Genomic DNA, 22,057 nt, shown 5'->3' on the forward strand with positions numbered 1-22,057 from the left:
GATACACAAAGTTTTCCCCTCTGCCTTTATTGTTTGAACACAAGTGAACAACAAAATTAAAACAACCTTAATCAGAAATGTTGGACCACAATGTAGTCATCGCTATATTGAAGTTAAACTTTACAATGCAAATGCTTAAATCGAATAATTGATTCTGTGTGTATTAAATTTGAAACTATCCTTGTTCATTAACAAACTGGCACTTTGACCTTCTTCAGTCAACAATCCACAGAGATGTTATTCTATTGAATGTACTGTAATGTGGGACTGCTAGAGAGGGGAATTTTTAAAATTTGTTTCATGGGATCTGGGCGTCGCTGGCCAGACCAGCATTTATTGCCCATCCCTAATTGCCCTTGAGAAGGTGGTGGTGAGCTGCCTTCTTGAACCGCTGCAGTCCATGTGGGGTAGGTACACCCACAGTGCTGTTAGGAAGTAAGTTCCAGGATTTTGACCCAGCGACAGTGAAGGAACGGCGATATAGTTCCAAGTCAGGATGGTATGTGACTTGGAGTGAAACTTGCAGGTGGTGGTGTTCCCATGTATTTGCTGCCCTTGTCCTTCTAGTTGGTAGAGGTCGTGGGTTTGGAAGTTTCTGCCTGAGTGGCCTTAGTGCATTGCTACAGTGCATCCTGTAGATGGTACACACTGCTGCCACTGTGTGTTGATGGTGGAGGAAGTGAATGTTTGTGGATAGGGTGCCAATCAAACGGGCTGCTTTGTCCTGGATGGTGTTGAGCTTCTTGGTAGTATAGGTAGGAATGGTAGTATAGTGGTTATGTTACTGGACAAGTAATCCAGAGACCCAGACTTATGGGCTGAATTTTAGAGGGCCCCCGGAGATAGATTCGGGGATGGTGCGGCCCATAGAATTGCGAGGGGAGGCAGGGGTGGAGGGCCCGTCGCCTCCCTGTCACAATGCACTTTTGTTGAGGGCAGGATAGCCAATGACAGCCTTTCCACCCAGAGGCCAATTGAGGTCCTTAAAGGCCTATTAACAGCCACTTAAGGGCCTCTTCCATCTGCCACTGGCATTAAGTTTAGTTTAGTTTAGTTTAGAGATACAGCACTGAAACAGGCCCTTCGGCCCACCGAGTCTGTGCCGACCATCAACCACCCATTTATACTAATCCTACCCTAACTCTGTATTCCTACCACATCCCCACCTGTCCCTATATTTCCCTACCACCTACCTTAAGCAGGTGGTGGGGTGGTCTCCACTCTGCAGGGAGGTTGGCCAGTAAACGAGGCGACCTCCCTCCGGGCTTGCGGTGGGGGGAGGAACCCTCCTCCGTGGGAAATCTGTGGCCCACGGAGGGCTCCCGCCAGCAAATAAAACACTTTCCTGGACCCCTTTCTCCCTGTACTCAATGCCCACCCTCCCCTGCCATACCACCAATCCACCCCCACACAATCATCGGAGCCTTCCGGACTGACCTCGGTGACCCGACCTCACTTATGAGGTCTGGGTCTCCAGCGCTGGGCCTGGGTCCAAGGCCTCTGCAGTACTGGTGATGGCCACCGGTCCTGGTGGCGCTGCTGATATTACTGAGCTGCCAGCCCTCTGGTTGTCTGACAGCTCTTGGAGGCAGGATCCCCGTCTTTAGAGGGACAGAGGTCCCGGCACCGGGCTGTTAATTGGCCCTGTGCTGTAGAATCACTCCAGGGAAGGCTCTGGGATTTCCTTGCCATTTTAGCTCAGTGCCAGCCCTCTCCAGGTACAACCCTTGTACAGATCCCTTCTGCCCTTCGACTGATCCCAATTCACCAGGAAACTGAATCTTGCACCAATGACCTGATCCATCCTGCTGTTCCAACAGTCACTGGCATCTAGCACTGACCACCTTTGTGTTATTCCTCTTTAGTTTCCTCCCTAACTCCTGAAATTCTTTTATTTCCTATGTCATGGGTTCCAAAAAGAAACGTGGCCTCTGGCTGTTCCCCTTCCCTCTTCAAGATTTTCTGCATTATTTTGTGACATCTTCTAACTAAGGAAGCAGTAGATACATTCACACTGGTGGGTGCATAACTGCTTTTCTATCCCCCTCATTACTAAATCCTCCCATGACAACTGCTGTCTTCCCTGTGCAAACAGATACCCCAAGATGTTGTAGATTTTCTTTGGACTGCATTTCCTCAAGGTACCATTGTCGCTAGTTTGTGAGTCCTATATTCCTACAGGATTGCTGAATTCCTCCCTTCTTCTTCCTGTTATATCAGATGGCCATCCAATTATTGCCTTCCTGAATTCTCTGTACCCTCTCCAGTGAGATCACATCCTTCCTGTAATGCAGTGACCAGAACTGTATGCAGTACTCTAGCTGTGGCCTAACTAGTGTTTTATACAGTTTAAGCATTACCTCGCTGCTCTTCTATTCTATGCCTCGGTTAGTAAGGGAAAGTATCCCGTATGCCTTCTTAACCACCTTATCCACATGTCCTGTTACCTTCAGGGATCAGTGGGCATACACTCCAAAATCCTTGTGTCCTCTAAATTTCTCAGTCTCCGACCATTTATTGCGTATTCCCTTGCCTTGTTTGCCCTCCCCAAATGCATTACCTCACACGTCTCCAGATTGAATTCCATTTGCCACTTTTCTGCCCACCTGACCAGTCCATTAATATTTTCCTACAGTCTATAGTTTTCTTCCTCACTATCAACCACATGACAATTTTTTGTATCATCTGCAAACTTCTTAATCATGCCCCCTACTTTTAAGTCTAAATCATCGATATCTACCAATGAAAATTAAGGGACCCAGTACTGAGCCCTGCGGAACCCAACTGGAAACAGTCTTCCAGTCACAATAACACCTAACAACCATAACCCTCTGCTTTCTGCTGCTGAGCCATTTTTGGATCCAATTTGCCACCTGCCCTTGGATCCCAAGGCCTTTTACATTTCTGATCATTCTGCCATGTTGGACCTTATCAAAAGCCCTGTAAAAATCTGTGTGGACTACAGTAAACATGTTACCCTCATCAACCCTCCTTGTTACTTCCTTTAAAAATTCAATCAAGTTAGTCAGACACAGCCTTCCTTTAACAAATCCATGCTGACTCTCCTCGATTAATTCATGCCTTTCTAAAGGACAATTTATCCTGTCTCTCAGAAATGCTTCCAATATTTTGCCCACTGCAAAAGTTAAGCTGACTGGCCTGTAATTACCTGGTTTATTTCTTCTTCCCTTTTTAAATCAAATTGGGGCAGCACAGTGGCGCAGTGGTTAGCACCGCAGCCTCACAGCTCCAGTGACCCGGGTTCAATTCTGGGTACTGTCTGTGTGGAGTTTGCAAGTTCTTCCTGTGTCTGCGTGGGTTTCCTCCGGGTGCTCCGGTTTCCTCCCACATGCCAAAGACTTGCAGGTTGATAGGTAAATTGGCCATTATAAATTGCCCCTAGAAAAGGTAGGTGGTAGGGAAATATAGGGAGAGGTGAGGATGTGGTAGGAATATGGAGTTAGTGTAGGATTAGTATAAATGGGTGGTTGATGGTCGGCACAGACTCGGTGGGCCGAAGGGCCTGTTTCAGTGCTGTATCTCTAAATAAAAAAAAATTTAAAAATAAATAATGCTATAATGTTATCAGTCTCCGGTCCTCTGACATCATACCTGTTGCCAGATAGGATTGGAAAATGATCGTCAGAGCCTCTGCTATTTCCTCCCTTGATTCTCTTAGCAGCCTGGAATACATTTCATCTGAGTCTAGTGATTTATCCACCTTCAAAAATGCTAAATCCCTTAATATTTCCCCTCTCACTACGTTTATCCCATCCAATATTTCACACTCCTCCTTAAGTACAATGTCTGTTTCATCCCCCTCTTTTGTGAAAACAGATGCAAAGTATTCATTAAGAACCATACTCACATCTTATACCTCCAAACACAGGTTGCCTTTTTAGTAATAAAAGTAAAATACTGCAGATGCTGGAAATCTGAAATAAAAACAAGAAATGCTAGAAATACTCAGCAAGTCTGGCAGCATCTGTGGAGAGAGAAGCAGAGCTAACATTTCAGGTCAGTGACCCTTCATCAGAACTGGCAAATGTTAGAAATGTAATAGGTTTTAAGCAAATAAAGCAGGGGTGGGGCAAGAGAAAACAAAAGGCAAGGTGTTGATAGGTCAGAGGCTCACAGAGAATAACTGACCAGAAGGTCATGGAGCAAAGGCAAATGGTATGTTAATGGTGTGGTGAAAGACAAAGCGTTAGTGCAGAGAGAGTGTTAATTGACAAAAAAATGAACTGCTCTGGCCCAAAGCACAAACATGAAAAAAACATTGGTTAGGCACATGGTTAAAAAATGAATGATGAAACAAACTAAAATAAAGCAAACAAATAAAAAAGAAAAAAGAAAAAATAACTAAAAATAAAAAGAGGGGCCCGTCATGCTGTTCCTCGAGCTTGCATTGATATTTGCTGGAACACTGCAGCAATCCCAGGATAGATATGTGAGCATGAGAGCAGGGGATGTGTTGAAATGGCAAGCAACCGGAAGCTCGGGGTCATGCTTTCAGACTGAGCGGAGGTGTTCCGCAAAACAGTCACCCAGTCTGCGCTTGGTCTCCCCAATGTAGAGGACACCACATTGTGAGCAACGAATACAGTAGACTAAATTGAAAGAAGTACAAGTAAATCGCTGCTTCACCTGAAAGGAATGTTTGGGGCCTGGGATAGTGAGGAAAGAGGAGGTAAATGGGCAGGTATTACACCTCCTGTGATTGCAGGGGAAGGTGCCGTGGGAAGGGGACAAGGTGGTGGGGGTAATGGAGGAGTGGACCAGGGTGTCGCAGAGGGAATGATCCCTTCGGACTGCTGACAGGGGAAAGGGGGGGGAAGATGCATTTGGTAGAGGCATCACGCTGGAGGTGGCAGAAATGGCGGAGGATGATCCTTTGGCTATGGAGGCTGATGGGGCGGAAAATGGGGACAAGAGGAACCCTGTCATGGCTCTGGGAGGGAGGGGAAGGGGTGAGGGTAGAGATGCGGGAAATGGGCCGGACACGGTTGAGGGCTCTGTCAACCACAGGTGGGGGGGGAATCCTCGGTTGAGGAAAAAGGAAGACACATCAGAAGCGCTGTCATGGAAGGTTGCATCATCAGAGCAGATGCGTCAGAGACGGAGAAACTGGGACAATGGAATGGAGTCCTTACAGGAGGCAGGGTGTGAAGAAGTGTAGTCGAGGTAGCTGTGGGAGTCGGTGGGCTTATAATGAATATTAGTAAACAGCCTACCCCCAGAGATGGAGACAGAGAAGTCGAGGAAGGGAAGGGAAGTGTCGGAGATGGACCATGCAAAGGTGAGAGAAGGGTGTAAATTGGAAGCAAAGTTGATAAAGTTTTCCAGTTCGGGATATGAGCAGGAAACGGCACCGATACAGTCATCAATGTACTGGAAAAAGAGTTGGGGGAGGGGGCCTGAGTAGGACTGGAACAAAGAATGTTCGACAGATCCCACAAAAAGACAGGCATAACTGGGATCCATGCGGGTACCCATAGCAACACCTTTTATTTGAAGGAAGTGAGTGGAGTTGAAGGAGAAGTTGTTCAATGTGAGAACAAGTTCAGCCAGGCGGAGGAGGGTGGTGGTGGATGGGGACTGGTTGGGCCTCTGTTCAAGGAAGAAGTGGAGAGACCTCAAACCATCCTGGTGGGGAATGGAGGTGTAGAGAGATTGGACGTCCATAGTGAAGAGGAGGCAGTTGGGGTCAGGAAACTGGAAATTGTCAAAATGACGTCGGGCGTCAGAAGAGTCACGGATATAGGTGGGAAGAGACTGGGCCAGGGGAGAAAAGATAGTCAAGATAGAAAGATATAAGTTCAGTGGGACAGGAACAGGCTGAAACAATGGGTCTGCCGGGACAGTCCTGTTTGTGGATTTTGGGAAAAAGGTAGAAGTGGGCTGTCCAGGTTTGTTGGACTGAAGTTGGAAGCTGCAGAGGGAAGATCTCCAGAGGAGATGAGGTCAGTGACAGTCCTGTGGACAGTAGCTTGATGTTCGGTGGTGGGGTCATGGTCCAGAAGGAGGTAGGAAGAACTGTCTGAGAGTTGGCGCTGAGCCTCTGCAAGGTAGAGGTCGGTACGCCAGACCCCTTTTTGTCCATTTTACCTTTTAAAAAGTTATCATTTTAGTCTCTAATCAGTCCTACTCTTTCCTTAGTTATCTTCTCGCCCTTTATGCATTTATAAAAAATCTTTGCATTTTCCTTGATTTTGCTTGCCAATATTTTTAACGCCTTCTCTTTGTTTTCCTAATTTCCTTTTTAATTTCATCCTTGCACTTTCTATACTCCTCTAAGTTTTCTGCAGTACTGAGCTCTCAGTATCTGGCGAAAGCTTTCTACTTTTTGTCCTATCCTACTCTGTCTGTTCTTTGACACCTGGGGCTGGTGGTGGTGGTTCCAGATTTTGGAGTCCCATCCTTTCTCTTTTTTGGGAACATTTTAGTTCTGAATCCTCTCCATCTCCTCCTTGAATGTCTCCCACTGCTCTGACACTGATTTACCTTCAAGCAGCTGTTTCCAGTCCACTTGAGGTACATCACTCAACTTATTACAATTGGCTTTTACCAATTTAAAACTTTTACTCTTTGCCTGTCTTCATCCTTTTCCATAACTACTCTAAATCAAACTGAATTATGACCACTGCCACTAAAATGCTCTCCCACTCATGCCCCATCCACCTGCCTGCCCAGATTCATTTTCTAAAACTAAGTCCAGAACTGCTGCTTCTCTTGTTGGGCTTCCTACGTACTGGCTAAAAAAAGTTTTTTGAATGCATTTTAAGATTTCCAAGCCCTCTGTGCCTTTTACACTGATGTTATATCCCAGTTAATATTAGGATAGATGAAAGCCTCCACTATTACTGCTCTATTGTTTCTGCATTTCCCAGCAATCTGCCTACATATTTGCTCTCCTCTCTCCCTCTGACTGTTTGGGGGTCAATAGTATACATCCAGCAGTGTGATTGTCCCTTTTTTGGCACATAGTTCAACCAATATGGCCTCATATGATGCTCCTTTGAACATATCATCCCTCCTCACAGTCGTGATTGTAGCTTAATCAATATTGCACCCCCTCCTTTTTTCTCCCCTCTCTCTATCCCTTCTGCCATGTATCAACAATAGCTATAATAATGTTCTTCCAAGTGTCTATCTGTACCCTCAGCTCATCTTTCTTATTCGCTAGACTCTTTGCATTGAAGTATATACCATTAATCACTGAACAACTCCTTTTGATTTCAAAATCTCATTGATTTGCTAATATCCACAGCTTTGTTCAGTTGAGAAAGTAGGAGAAGACTTTCCCACTCCCAAAGCATGGACATTTTACAATGCATGCGTGTGATTTTCTGACTACTGTAATTAACAGATAGAAAGTCATTTGTGAGAGTTGCTCTGTCTGTCCACTGGAATACTGAAGTGAAAAATCTCCATTTGTGTCTCCCTCAATCACTCTTAGTTGAAAGCAAGAAAAAATAAAATGCCCAGATCATAGTACATTGTAATAATTCCATCAGAATCTTCTATGTTAATTCAAAATCCACAAACACTTTTTTGTTGTTCTCTAATTTTATCATAGAATCATAGTATATCACAGCACTGATGGATGCCATTAGGCTCAATATCCTGTGCCAGCTTTTTGAGAAAGCTCTCTAATTAATCTCACCCTTTCCTCATGGTCATCCAAACTTTTTCCCTTCAGCTTTTATCCTTTTTAAAATACATTACTGAATCTGCTTCCATCACCATCTGCTCCTGAGTTTGATAAGCCAGCTTCCTCCTGAGGTCCCCACCATCACAGCTGCTAGTCTTCAGCCAATTGGATTCACTCCACATGATATGAAGAAACTGCTGAAGGCACTGATACAGTAAAGGTTATGGGTTGTGACAACATCCCAGCTGTAGTAATAAAGACTTGGGCTCCAGAATTAGCAGCACCTCTAGCCAAGCTGTTTCAGTACAGCGACAACACTGGCATCTACCCAACAATGTGAAAAATTGCCCATGTATGTCCAGTCCACAAAAATCAGGACAAATCCAATATGACCAATTACCATCCCATCAGTCTACTCTCGATCAGCAGCAAAGTGATGGAAGGTGTGGTTGACTGTACTATCAAGGCACTTACTCAGCAATAACCTGCTCACTGATGTTTAGTTTGGGTTCTGCCAGGATCACTTGGCTCCAGACCTCATCATGGCCTTGGTTCAAACATGGACAAAAGAACTGAATTTAGAGGCAAGGTGAGAGTGACTGCCTTTGACATCAAGGCAGCATTTGACTGAGTATGGCATCAAGGAGCCCGAGCAAAACTGGAGTCAATAGGAATCAGAGGAAAATTCTCCACCAGTTGGAATCATACTTAGCACAAAGGAAGATGCTTGTGGTTGTTGGAGGCCAAATATTTCAGTCCCAGGACATTGTTGCAGGAGTTCCTTAGGGTAGTGCCCTAGGCCCAACCATCTTCCTTTGTGCTAAGTATGATTCCAACGAACATCCCCATTTCTGACCTTTTGTTGCAGGGAAGGTCACTGATGAAACAGCTGAAGATGGTTGTGGTTGTTGGAGGCCAAATATCTCAGTCTCAGGACATCACTGCAAGAGTTCCTTAGCGTCGTGTCCAAGGCCCAACCATCTTCAGCTGCTTCATCAGTGACCTTCCCCACAACAAAAGGTCAGAAATGGGGATTTTCGCTGATGATTGCACAATGTTCAGCACCATTTGCAACTCCTCAGATACTGAAGCAGTCCATGTCCACATGCAGCAAGTTCTGGACAACATTCAGGCTTAGGCTGATAAGTGACAAGTAACATTCACGCCACACAAGTGCCAGGTAATGACTATCTCCAACAACAGAGAATCGAACCATCTCCCCTTGATGTTCAATGGCATCACCATTGCTGAATTCCCCACTGTCAACATCCTGGCGGTTACCATTGACCAGAAATTTAACTGGACCAGCCATATAAATACTGTGGCTACAACAGCAGGTCAGAGACTGGGAACTCTCCGGTGAGTAACCCACCTCCTGACTTCCCAAAGCCTGTCTGCCATCTGCAAGGCACAAGTCAGGAGTGTGATGGAATACTCTTTACTTGCCTGGATGAGTTTCTTTTTTTATTCATTCCTGGGATGTGGGTGTCACTGGCCAGGCCAGCATTTATTGCCCATCCCTAATTGCCCTTGAGAAGGTGGTGGTGAGCTGCCTTCTTGACCTGCTGCAGTCCATGTGAGGTAGATACACCCACAGTGCTGTTAAGGAAGGGAGTTCCAGGATTTTGACCCAGCGACAGTGAAGGAACAGCGATATAATTCCAAGTCAGGATGGTGTGTGACTTGGAGGGGAACTTGCAGGTGGTGGTGTTCCCATGCATCTGCTGCCCTTGTCCTTCGGGGTGGTAGAGGTTGTGGGTTTGGAAGGTGCTGTCAAAGGAGCCTTGGTGCGTTGCTGCAGTGCATCTTGTACATAGTACACACTGCTGCCACTGTGTGTCGGTGGTGGAGGGAGTGAATGTTTGTGGATGGTGTGTCAATCAAGCAGGCTACTTTGTTCTGGATGGTGTCGAGCTTCTTGAGTGTTGTTGGAGCTGCACCCATCCAGGCAAGTGGAGAGTATTCCATCACACTCCTGACTTGTGCCTTGTAGATGGTGGACAGGCTTTGGGGATTCAGGAGGTGAGTTACTCGCCTCAGGATTCCTAGCCTCTGACCTGCTCTTGTAGCCACGGTATTTATATGGCTACTCCAGTTCAGTTTCTGGTCAATGGTAGCCCCTAGGATGTTGATAGTGGGGGATTCAGCGATGGTAATGCCGTTGAATGCCAAGGGGCGAAGGTTAGATTCTCTCTTGTTGGAGATGGTCATTGCCTGGCACTTGTGTGGCACGAATGTTACTTGGTACTTATCAGCCCAAGCCTGGATATTGTCCAGGTCTTGCTGCATTTCTACACGAACTGCTTCAGTATCTGAGGAGTCACGAATGGTGCTGAACATTATACAATCATCAGCAAACATCCCCACTTCTGACCTTATGATTGAAGGAAGGTCATTGATGAAGCAGCAGAAGATGGTTGGCCCTAGGACCTGAGGAACTCCTGCAGTGATGTCCTGGAGCTCAGATGATTGACCTCCAACAACCACAACCTTTGCACTTGGTATGACTCCAGCCAGCGGAGAGTTTTCACCCTGATTCCCATTGACTCCAGTTTTGCTCGGGCTCCTTGATGCCATAGTCGGTCACATGCTGCCTTGATGTCAAGCGCAGTCACTCTCACCTCACCTCTTGAGTTCAGCTCTTTTGTCCATGTTTGAACCAAGGCTGTAATGAGGTCAGGAGCTGAGTGGCCCTGGTGGAACCCAAACCAAGCGTAACTGAGCAGGTTGTTGCTAAGCAAGTGCTGCTTGATGGCACTGTTTATGAGACCTTCCATCACTTTACTGATGATTGGGAGTAGACTGATCGGGAGGTAATTGGCTGGGTTGGACTTGTCCTGCTTTTTGTGTACAGGACATACTTGGGCAATTTTCCACATTGCCGGGTAGATGCTAGTGTTGTAGTTATACTGGAACAGCTTGGCTAGGGGTGCGGCAAGTTCTGGAGCACAGGTCTTCAGTACTATTGCCGGAATATTGTCAGGACCCATAGCCTTTGCAGTATCCAGTGCCTTCAATCGTTTCTCGATATCACGCGGAGTGAATCGAATTGGCTGAAGTCTGGCATCTGTAATGCTTCAGGAGGGGGCCAAGATGGATCATCAACTCGGCACTTCTGGCTGAAGATTGTTGAAAAGACTTCTGCCTTATCTTTCGGACTGATGTGCTGGGCTCCCCCATCATTGTGGATGGGGATATTTGTGGAGCCACCTCCTCCAGTTAGTTGTTTAATTGTCCACCACCATTCACGACTGGATGTGCCTGGACTGCAGAGCTTAGATCTGATCCGTTGGTTCTGGGATCACTTAGCTCTGTCTATTGCATGCTGCTTATGCAGTTTGGCATGCAGGGAGTCCTGGGTTGTAGCTTCACCAGGTTGACACCTCATTTTGAGGTATGCCTGGTGCGGCTCCTGGCATGCCCTCCTGCACTCTTCATTGAACCAGGGTTGGTCTCCTGGCTTGATGGTAATGGTAGAGTGGGGGATATGCCGGGCCATGAGGTTACAGATTGTGGTCGAGTACAATTCTGCTGCTGCTGATGGCCCACAGCGCCTCATGGACGCCCAGTTTTGCATTGCCAGATCTGTTCAAAATCTATTCCATTCGGCACAGTGATAGTGCCACACAACATTATGGACGGTATCCTCAATGTGAAGGCGGGACTTCGTCTCCACAACGACTGTGTGGTGGTCACTCCTACCAATACAGTCATGGACAGAAGCATCTGCGGCAGGCAGATTGGTGAGGACAAAGTCAAGTATGTTTTTCCCTCTTGTTGGTTCCCCCACCAGCTGCTGCATTCCCGGTCTAGCAGCTCTGTCCTTTAGTACTCGGCCAGCTCGGTCAGTAGTGGTACTACCGAGCCACTCTTGGTGATGGACATTGAAGTCCCCCACCCAGAGTACATTTTGTGCCCTTGCCACCCTCAGTGCTTCCTCCAAGTGCTGTTCAACATGGAGGAGTACTGACTCATCAGCTGAGGGAGGAGGACGGTAGGTGGTAATCAGCAGGAGGTTACCTTGCCCATGTTTGACCTGATGCCATGAGACTTCATGGGGTCCAGAGTCGGTGTTGAGGACTCCCAGAGCAACTCCCTCCCTACTGTATACCACTGTGCTGCCACCTTTGCTAAGTCTGGCCTGCCGGTGGGACAGGACATACCCAGGGATAGTGATAGCAGTATTTGGGACATTGTCTGTCAGGTATGATTCTGTGAGTATGACTATGTCAGGCTGTTACTTGACTAGTCTGTGGGACAGCTCTCCCAACTTTGGCACAAGCCCCCAGATGTTAGTAAGGAGGACTTTGCAGGGTCGACAGGGCTGGGTTTGCCATTGTCGTTTCCGGTGCCTATGTCGATGCCGGGTGGTCCATCCGGTTTCATTCCTTTGTATTGACCTTGTAGCGGTTAGGTACAACTGAGTGGCTTGCTAGGGCAGGGCATGTGAGAGTTAACCACATTGCTGTGGGTCTGGAGTCACATGTAGGCCAGACCAGGTAAGGACAGCAGATTTCCTTCCCTAAAGGGCATTAGTGAACCAGATGGGTTTTTACAACAATCGACAATGGTTTCATAGCCATCATTAGACTAGCTTTTAATTCCAGATTAATTAATTAAATTCAAATTCCACCTTCTGCTGTGGTGGGATTCGAACCCATGTCTCCAGATAAATACCCTGGGTCTCTGGGTTATTAGTCCAGTGATAATACCACTATGCCACCGCCTTCCCTATGAGTGCAGCTCCAACAACACTCAAGAAGCTCAACACCATCCAAGACAAAGCAGCCCGCTTGATTAGCACACCATCCACCACCGTAAACATACACTCCCTTTACCACCAGCGCACAGTGGCAGCAGTGTGTAGCATCTACAAGATGCACTGCAGCAATGCACCAAGGCTCCTTAGACAGCACCTTCCAAACCCGCGACCTCTACCACCTAGTAGGACAAGGGCAGCAGATGCATGGGAACACCACCACCTGAAAGTTCCCCTCCAAGTTACACACCATCCTGACTTGGATTTATATCGCCGATCCTTCACTGTCAGTGGGTAAAAATCCTGGGACTCCCTTCCTAATAGCGCTGTTGGTGTACTTACATTACAAGGACTGCAGTGGTTCAAGAGGCTCACCACCACCTTCTCAAGGGTAATTAGAGATAGACAATAAGCAACGCTCACGTCCCAAGATCAAGTTTTAAAAAACTCATGTTAGGACAGTATTGCACAGCTGCTGGGAGCCCTTTAGTACTTTGTCCACATCACTATCCTTTCTTTTAAGTCTGGACAATAAGGGCTGAAGCTTATGCCCTTTGAAAAATTTCAGGTGAGTAGTGCAGCTACCAGGAGGTGGAATCTTCCAGGAGGTGGACAATTAATGCTGCCTCCACATTCGCCATCAAATCCTGAGGCAGAAGGCCCAATAGGAGGGCCCACAGCGCTGGTCAGATGGGAGCCCCACCTGCAGTGGTGGGCCCTGCTAAGGCAGGTACAGGAGCCCAGTGATCCCTCAAAAAGGACATGCCCTCGGAAGCCTGATTAATCTTTTTAAAAATGGAAGGCCCACAGCTCATGGAGCTATTAGAATGGAATGGAGACTAGTGACATAAGGCCTCCATGGTTCACCCTCCTGCCACCAGGACACTGCCTCTAAGCTGCTACCAGCTTCCTGACTCAACAGGGTGGGGGTGGCCTGTCCAACGTCAGGAAGATCCTGGTGGTGTCAGCAACTTGTCCATATTTGGTCCCTTAATTGGCCTAATTAACTCCGCAAAATGGCTCAGAAGCGGGGAACGCGTCGTGGAGCTGACCAACACAGAAGATTCAAATTTTGCTCCATGTTCCACCTCTAAACCCTCCTCCATGGGGCTGGGAAGATTCCACTCTAAGTGCCAATATTAAGGCCATGACGGTGAAGCCCAATGCAGCCCTCACTACACATATTACTGCCATCACTGGGTTGAGTTTCATTTCAGCTCAGGGCTAATACTCTTGCTCCTGGGGCTTATCTTGTATTTAATTTCTTTTTATTCAAAAAATTAAATGAAGGATAAGACATAGGAGCCAGAACGATCAGCTTCTAGAACCCATGAAGTCATGATATTTCTGACAGATGTTTATTGGTTAAAAACAGCATTTTGAGTAGTTCTTGCAAGCGATACATCTATAAACTCACAAGTAAGAAAGCCATCGAGAACCGCAAGCTTACACCTCAGCGGGCAGTTTGTGGTCTTGAGAACAGGAGAATATGTTGCATTCCACATTTACACTTTTGCTATATTACACCTACTTTGGTCACAGGATATGGTGTAACCCAAGCGCTATTTCTCTCTCTCAAACAGTCCTCCACAGGTTCCCTTATCTCTAGTTCTCTCTATTATATTTCACTTACATTTTTCTTCTGAGTACATGCCAATACTTTCCATCAGGCTCAGGCTTATCTGTCCATGGCAGCTCATTAACCCTTAACTCTATCATAATCATGTGGTACAAGTTCCCGCTAACTTAAGCATTCTACTTATCTCTAATTAATTTAAGGCAGTATTGCATTTGTTACATAGAAAATTTATTATACAGATTGGAGGATTAGGGGACTGAGTAGCACTAATTAAAATAGGCAGATAAAAATGCCTTGTTTGACGCCAGTCTTCACTGAGGTAAGGATTACTATTTGCATGTCATCATGTCGTCGGCGAAGGAAGGTGACAAATTTCTGAGGGCAGCCAAACTTGAGGAGGACTCTCCATAAATCCTCACGATTGACGGAGTCAAAGGCTTTCATGAGGTCAACAAATCTCTGTCCATACATAGGCTGTAGCTCCCTATACTAACTAATCCATGATCCTCTTTACCTATGTCAAGCTATTAACGTATTACGTTACACAGTATCCTATATTCCCTCCTTGGAATTGCTGGAAATACCTTTTCCAGAGATCCACACTCCATTCTTCCTTTCATGGTTCCTGGGTGAACATTGCCCTGACGGTTCCACTCCATAGGCCCTTCCGATTCCCATTCATAGCAGCAATCACTTCCATCGTGTTCTTTCTCACCTTTAACTTGCTGAGGAGTTCCTAATCACACTCGTAAGGATAACTAAGATGAGCAACAGGATTTCTAATATGATAACCAGCAGAATTGGCATAATTCATTGCCATGGGTGCAGTCTGCCATTGTATATTACTTCCCACCATTTTTAATTATCCAGTACTGAAATTCCTCTCTCTATTGTTTCACATGCACTGGGTGCTTCTGTGAGGTGCAACTACTTTCAAAAATTGACTTTAAACCCAGAGAACAAGATGATATTGCATCACATTTCTTAGTGCTTCTCCCTGGAGGTTCTATTCACCCCAATTTCCATCACCTTGTCAGCCCTAACTGGCACTAGAATCTTACCCTAAGTCTAATTTTCTCTGCCGGTGTGGTGCAAAACAGAGGTTTTGGGATCATGCATACATGATCTTTGTTAGTCAGTACACAAAATCCTCTTTCCTGATGACGTCATTGGTTCTACCCAAGCCCCATTTAGCCACTTGTAAGCTGCAGTTAGGAGATTGTTTATCCAGTGTGCAGCCACAGGCTGGCTATGGGCTTTGTTGTACATCACAGCAGCATAACCAACCTTTTCTAGAATAACATCTTCTGAAGATTCACAAACAGGACTGCTGTGGTAGACCCATCACTACAGCCTGCTCTTGCCCCATTGGAACTCATTTCTATTATTATTCTATTTTTTAAAACTTTTTTTTTACTTCCCTTGTCCAATCTCTTCCCACCTACATCCGCAACCCTTCTGACTCCCTCCCTCACTTTAACAGTTTCCAGGTTCCTGATTCTAACCATCTCCTTTTCACCACTGATGTCCTACACCTCCAGCCCCCCAACCCCCTCCACCAGGACAGTTTGAGGGCTCTCCGCTTCTTCCTTGAACAGAGGCCCAACCGGTCCCCATCCACCACCACCCACTTCTCACATTGAACAAATTCTCCTTCAACTCCACTCATTTCCTCCAAATTAAAAGTGTTGCTACGGGAACCCATATGGGTCCTGGTCATGCCTTTTGTGGAATATGTGAAACACCCTTTTTCTGGTACATTGATGACTGTATCAGTGCTGTTCCCTGCTCTCATCCTGAACTAGAAAATTTCATCAACTTTGCTTCCAATTTTCACCCTTCCCTCACCTTCACATGATCTATCTTCAACTCTTCCCTTGACTTCCTTAAATTCTCTCTCTATTTTTGGAGGCTGTCAACCAATATCTGCAATAAGGTCACAGCTCACTTGACTATGCTTCCACAAACCCAGCTTCCTGTAAGGACCCCATTCCATTCTCCCAGTTTCTCCATCACCGTCCCATCTGTTCTGATGATGCAACCTTCCATAAAAGTTCTTAAATGTGACTTCCTTTTGCTGCAATCCAGCACTCCCCTCCACCGTGGTTTATAGGGTCCTTGACTGTCTCTGTTCCATTTCCCACACTTCTACCTTCAACCCATCTCTCTCCCAGAATCATGATGAGATTCCCCTTGGCCTCACCTTCCATCCCAAAAGCCTCCATATTCAACAGGTGGCCATTTCCGCCACCTGCAGCATGATGCCACCACCAAACACATCTTCACCTCCCCTCCCCTTTCAGCATCCGAAGGGAGCGTTTCCTCAGCGATACTCTGGTGCACTGCTCACTCACTCCCAACATCACCTCCCCTTCCCATGGGACCTGTTCCTTTACCTCCCTCTATTTCCACCGTTCAGGATGCCAAACACTCCATCCAGGTGAAACAGCAATTAACTTGCACATCTTTCAGTTTGGTAGTGTATTCGCTGCTCCTGACTGGGTTTTCTCCACGCTGTGGAACACCTCCATTCAGTTCACAAGCGAGACCCGAGCTTCCAGTTACCTGTCATTTTAAATTTTTTACATGATTCCTACTCTGACCTTTTTGTCCTTAACCTCATGCACTGTTATAATGAAGCTCAATAGAAACTAGAGGAACAGCACCCCATTTTTTGATTCAGCATTTTACCACCTTTCGGTCTCAAGATTTGGCTCAATAATTTCAGATCATAGCCATTGCTCTGGACAGCAGCTGCTGGTAATGATTCCACTCTTGCCATTTACAGCTCATCTACATCCATCATTTATTTCTTTACTTTCCCCTTTACCATCACCTTTCGCCTTGCACCATCTCTCCTGACCTTCCTTTTGTTCTTTCCTCCCCAGCCCCCTTTCTCTGTGCTTCCTTAGAAACTGTTTCATCTCATTCTTTTACCAGTTATGATGAAAGGTCAATGACCTGAATGTTGGGCAGAATCTTCCCAGGCCCGCAGAGTTGGCTTTGGAGGTGGGATGTGGGGAAATTCAGATCATCGCGCATCAGGATGGCTCCCTGACAATGTCTCGCCCCGTTACAGGTTTCCCAGGGTGGGCTGCCACGAGAATTGGCAACCTGCTCCACGGAGACAGGCAGACAATTAGGCCAATTAACACCCAACCTGAGGGCCATTTTCAGAACCTGCCGTCATTTTCCTGGTGTCAGACTGGCCCAGTGCGGAGTCTGGAGCCTGGTAGCTCCTTGGAGGAGGCCTCCTGATGGCAGGCCAGAGGTCCATCTGAGGCTCCTCTCTCTGGTGCAATGAAGGATGAAAGGATGAAAGTGCCACAGTCACAACTACAATCGATCCTGTGGAGGGGTTTTTCATTCCAAACTGATGGTCGTAACAGCTGTGGGCCTTCTTTATTTTTAAATTCTCTGCAAACATCCTAAAGTGTCTCCATTTTGAGGGGTCCTTGCACTCCCCATTCTGCCTCAGCAGCATCCACCTCTCCCCATGGGGCTGTCACCGGCCAGTGCTGAGGGTCCACTGATTGGGCCTCCTGTGTCGCTGTTCCACTTGCCATCCTAAATTGGATGGCAAACACGGAGGCAGCCCGTAAATTGGCCACTTCCTGTAAGATCACGCCAGGGAGCAAATGTCAGATACCAGTGGATCGGGACCCAGAAATGGTCCTGACTTCGGGTTTCCCACACCCAAGGGAAAACTCAGTCCATTAACTCTGTTTCTCTCTCCACAGATGCTGCCAGACCTGCTGAGAATTTCCAGCACTTTCTGTTTTTCTTTCAGATTTCCAGGATCTACAGTGTTTCGCGATTATAAGAGGTATTTGGAACTCTCCAGACTCCCTCATTCCCACTAACTAATGTCCTTGGTTAATTCACATATTCCTTCAATATATTAGAGGTCCAGGTGGTTTGCAAAACTCCTACAGATTCCATTCGAAATACTTCCGTGGGTTTGGAGTCATTATCCCACAGTGGCATAATAATTAGCACTTGAATTAGGTCCCATTTTTGCTCAGTCTAAATTTACATTTTGCACTAATTTAGAATTTTGCTGTATTAGTCTTCCATTGAAATATTGGTTGTAAAATTTGGGATCTGATTGGTTTCAATATTGTTTTATTCCTTTTAATCTGATTCAATTTATGCATACCTTTTTGACCTATTTAGCTGAGTACCCACATCACTTAGTACATTTTCCCAACGAACCATCAGAAGAGTGAGTCCTAAGTCTTTTTGAGTGTTGAGGATAATTTAATGAATAGGAATTCTTCTCACAGGGAAAAAAAGTTGCATCATTTCACTATCCGGGAGGAAATGTGACTTATGGTGGACAAGCAGTGTATAGATCGTTGGGGGAATCACTTACTCACCCAGATGCTAATGAGACAGAATGGAGAATAAACATCGAGATTGTCATGGAATGGTTTGAAAAGGAAGACTTTGATTTTGTAACTCTTTACTATGGAGAGCCTGACAATGTTGGGCACAAAGTGGGACCAGAGACACAGAAGAGGCGTGATATAATTCAACAGATTGATAGAACTATTGGTTACCTAATAACCAGTATTGAGAGGCACAACCTGAAGGATAAGCTAAATGTTATAATAACTTCAGACCACGGGATGACGACAATAAAGAAAATGCCTGAAGTCGATGAAATCAAGCTGTCAAATTATATCAGTTTTAAAGATATTAAGTTTGAGTTATTAGACTATGGAGGCTTTGGAATGCTTTTACCAAAGGAAGGAAAGGTTGAAGAAATCTACCAGGCACTGAAGAATGCCCATCCTCATCTAAAAGTCTATAAAAAGGAGGAATTTCCTGAAAGATTTCATTATAGTAAAAATGATCGTGTTTTGCCAATCCTTGTTTATGGAGACAATGGCTATAGTGTAAATGGGGTAAGTAACAAGTATATTTGTTCATTTTAATTATATCAGGGGAAAAAAAGCATTATGAATACAGTGTGAGGAAAGTGTAATATAATCAAAGCTCGTGAATCTTTATTTTCTCCATAAGTTAAATAGTAAATAATCTGAAAGTCTGATCATTCAAAATATGTTTATTTCTGTCATTGCCTTTGCACAAATAACTAATCCAAATCATTTCCATATTTACTGACTCCATCTTCAATTTTTGCCTTTTATCTCTGTTGCATGCAAACATGTGTACATACAAACATACGAATTAAGAGGAGGCCACTTACCCCCACAAGCCTGCTCCGCCATTCAACAAGATCATGGCTGGTCTGATTGTAACTTCAACTCCACATTCCCACTTACCCCCGATAACCTTCCACCACCCGCTCCCCCCCCTTGTTTATCAAAATTCTCCTCATCTCTGTCTTAAATGGGGAACCCCTTATCTTCAAACAATGACCCCTAGTTCAAGATTCTCCCACAAGGGGAAACATCCTTTCCACATCCACCCTGTCAAGACCCCTCAGGATCTTATATGTTTCAATCAAGTTGCCTCTTACTCTTCTAAATTCCAACGGATACAAGCCTAGCCTTTCAAACCTTTCCTCATAAGATAACCCGCCCATTCCAGGTATTAGTTTAGTAAATCTTCTCTGAACTGCCTCCAATGCATTTACATCCTTCCTGAAATAAGGAAACCAATACTGGACATAGTACTCCAGATGTGGTCTCACTAATGCCCTGTATAATCTCCCTACTTTTGTATTCAATTACCCTCGCAATAAACAATAGCATTCTATTTGCTTTCCGAATTACTTCTGAACCTGCATACTAACCTTTTGCGATTCATGCTTCAGGACAGCCATATCCCTCTGCATCTCAGAGTTCTGCAATCTCTCACCAGTTAGATAATATACTTTTTTATTCTTCCTGCAAAAATGGACAATTTCACATTTCCCAACATTATACCAGATCTTTGCCCACTCACAACTTATATCCCTTTGTAGCCTCCTTATGTCCTCTTCACAACTTACTTTCCGACCTATCGTCAGCAAATTTTACCAACCATACCTTTGGTCCCTTCATCCAAGTCATTTATATAAATTGGAAAAAGTTGAGGCCCCAGCACAGATCCCTGTGGTACACCACTCTTTATATCTTGCCAACCAGAAAATGACCCATTTATGTCCACTCTCTGTTTCCTCTTAGCGAACCAATCTTCTATCCATGCCAATATGTTACCCACTACACCATAAGCTTTTATTTTCTGCAATAACCTTTGATGTGACACCTTATCAAATGCCGATGAAGGGTCACTGACCCGAAACGTTAACTCTGCTTCTCTTTCCACAGATGCTGCCAGACCTGCTGAGTGGTTCCAGCATTTCTTGTTTTTATTATCAAATGCCTTCTGGAAATTGAAGTACAATATATCCACCGGTTCCCAATTATCCACAGCACATGTTACTTCTTCAAAGAACTCCAATAAATTGATTAAACAGGATTTCCCTTTCACAAAACCATATTGACTCTTCCTGATTAACTAAGTGCCCTGCTAGAATGCCTTTAATAATAGCTTCTAACATTTTCTCTATGACAGATGTTAAACTAACTGGCGTGTAGTTTCCTACTTTCTGTCACCCTCCCTTTTTGAATAAAGGAGTTACATTCGCTATTTTCCAATCAAATGGAACCTTCCCCGAATCTCGGGAATTTTGGAAAATTAAAACCAACGCATCAGCTATCTCGGTGGCCACTTCTTTTAACCACCTCGGATGAAGTCCATCAGGACCCAGGGACCTGTCAGCCCGCAGCTCCAACAATTTGCTCAGTACCACTTCCCTGGCGATTGTAATTTTCTTGAGTTCTTCCCTTCCTTCCATTTCCTTACTTACAGCTATTTCTGGGATGTTACCTGTATCCTCTGTGGTGAAAACCGACACAAAGTATCTGTTCAATTCATCTGCCATCTCCTTATTTTTCATTAATTCCCCAGACTCACTTTCAAGAGGACCAGCTCTTTTCGCTTAACTCTTTTCTTTTTTAAATATCCAAAGAAACTCTTACTATTTGTTTTATATTTCTACCTAGTTTTCTCTCTAATTTTTCCCTCCTTATGAATCTTTTAGTCATTCTTTGCTGTCTTTTATATTCTGTTCAATCTTCTGATCTGCCGCCCATCTTTGCAAAATTATATGCTTTTTCTTTAAGTTTGATACTATCTTTAACTTTTTTAGTTAACCACGGATGGTGGGCCTTCCCCTTGGAATTTTCCTTTCTCATTGGAATGTATCTATTCCGTGTATCTTGAAATATCCCCTTAAATGTCTGCCACTGCATCTCTATTGACCTATCCCTTAACTTAATTTGCCAGTTCACTTTAGGTAGCTCTGCTTTCATGCCCTCATAATTGCCCTTATTTAAGTTTAAAATGCTAGTCTTAGACCTACTCTTCTCTCCCTCAAACTGATTGTAAAATTCCATCATATTATGACTCTGCTGCCCAGGGGTGCCTTCACTATGAGGTCATTAATTAATCCTATTTCATTGCACAATACCAGGTATTGTATAGACTGCTCTCTAGTTGGCTCCAGAGCGTGCTGTTCTAAGAAACTATCCCAAAAACATTCTACCAACTCCTCATTCAGGCTATCTTTGCCTATCTGATTTTTCCAGTCTAGTTTTCTCGTTCATTAATGGCCACAGTTTCATAGAAACATAGAAAAATAGGAGCAGGAGTAGGCCATTCGGCCCTTTGAGCCTGCACTGCTATTCAATATGATCATGGCTGATCATCCAAATTCAGTACCCTGTTCCCGCTTTCTCCCCGTATCCCTTGTTCCCTATAGAATGCAATGAAATAACAAAATAGCAAAGCAATGGCTATTTCTTTCTTCTTAATTCTGTACCCTATGTTATCAGCTATTTTCTTCCCCAGCTGTGGCACTTTTTTCCACACAGCATTCCCAGACTGAGGGAAAACAGGAATCCTGTTCTAGGGCACCTTGAAATCGAACCATTCTGCAGGAGTGCTGGTGAGCCTACAGATTTAGTTTAGCTTCCTCTGAAGACCAGACTGAGATTGGGAACGTATATGTAGATCCTCCAACTTATTTTTTACACATGGAGTCATAAGG

At 45.1% G+C, this 22,057-nt stretch overlaps 1 protein-coding gene across 1 annotated transcript in view; it reads left to right on the forward strand.

The window, feature by feature from the left end:
- Positions 1-22,057, forward strand: part of zgc:153896 (uncharacterized protein LOC569930 homolog) — a 54,025-nt gene that overhangs the window by 21,102 nt on the left and 10,866 nt on the right. The window contains exon 3 of the mRNA XM_068056898.1: positions 18,279-18,902. Coding sequence (XP_067912999.1) covers positions 18,279-18,902 — 624 coding nt within the window. The remainder of the gene's footprint in view (positions 1-18,278; positions 18,903-22,057) is intronic.

The sequence above is a fragment of the Heterodontus francisci genome, chromosome 24, assembly GCF_036365525.1.
Source record: "Heterodontus francisci isolate sHetFra1 chromosome 24, sHetFra1.hap1, whole genome shotgun sequence".
Classification (NCBI taxonomy): Eukaryota; Metazoa; Chordata; class Chondrichthyes; order Heterodontiformes; family Heterodontidae; genus Heterodontus; species Heterodontus francisci.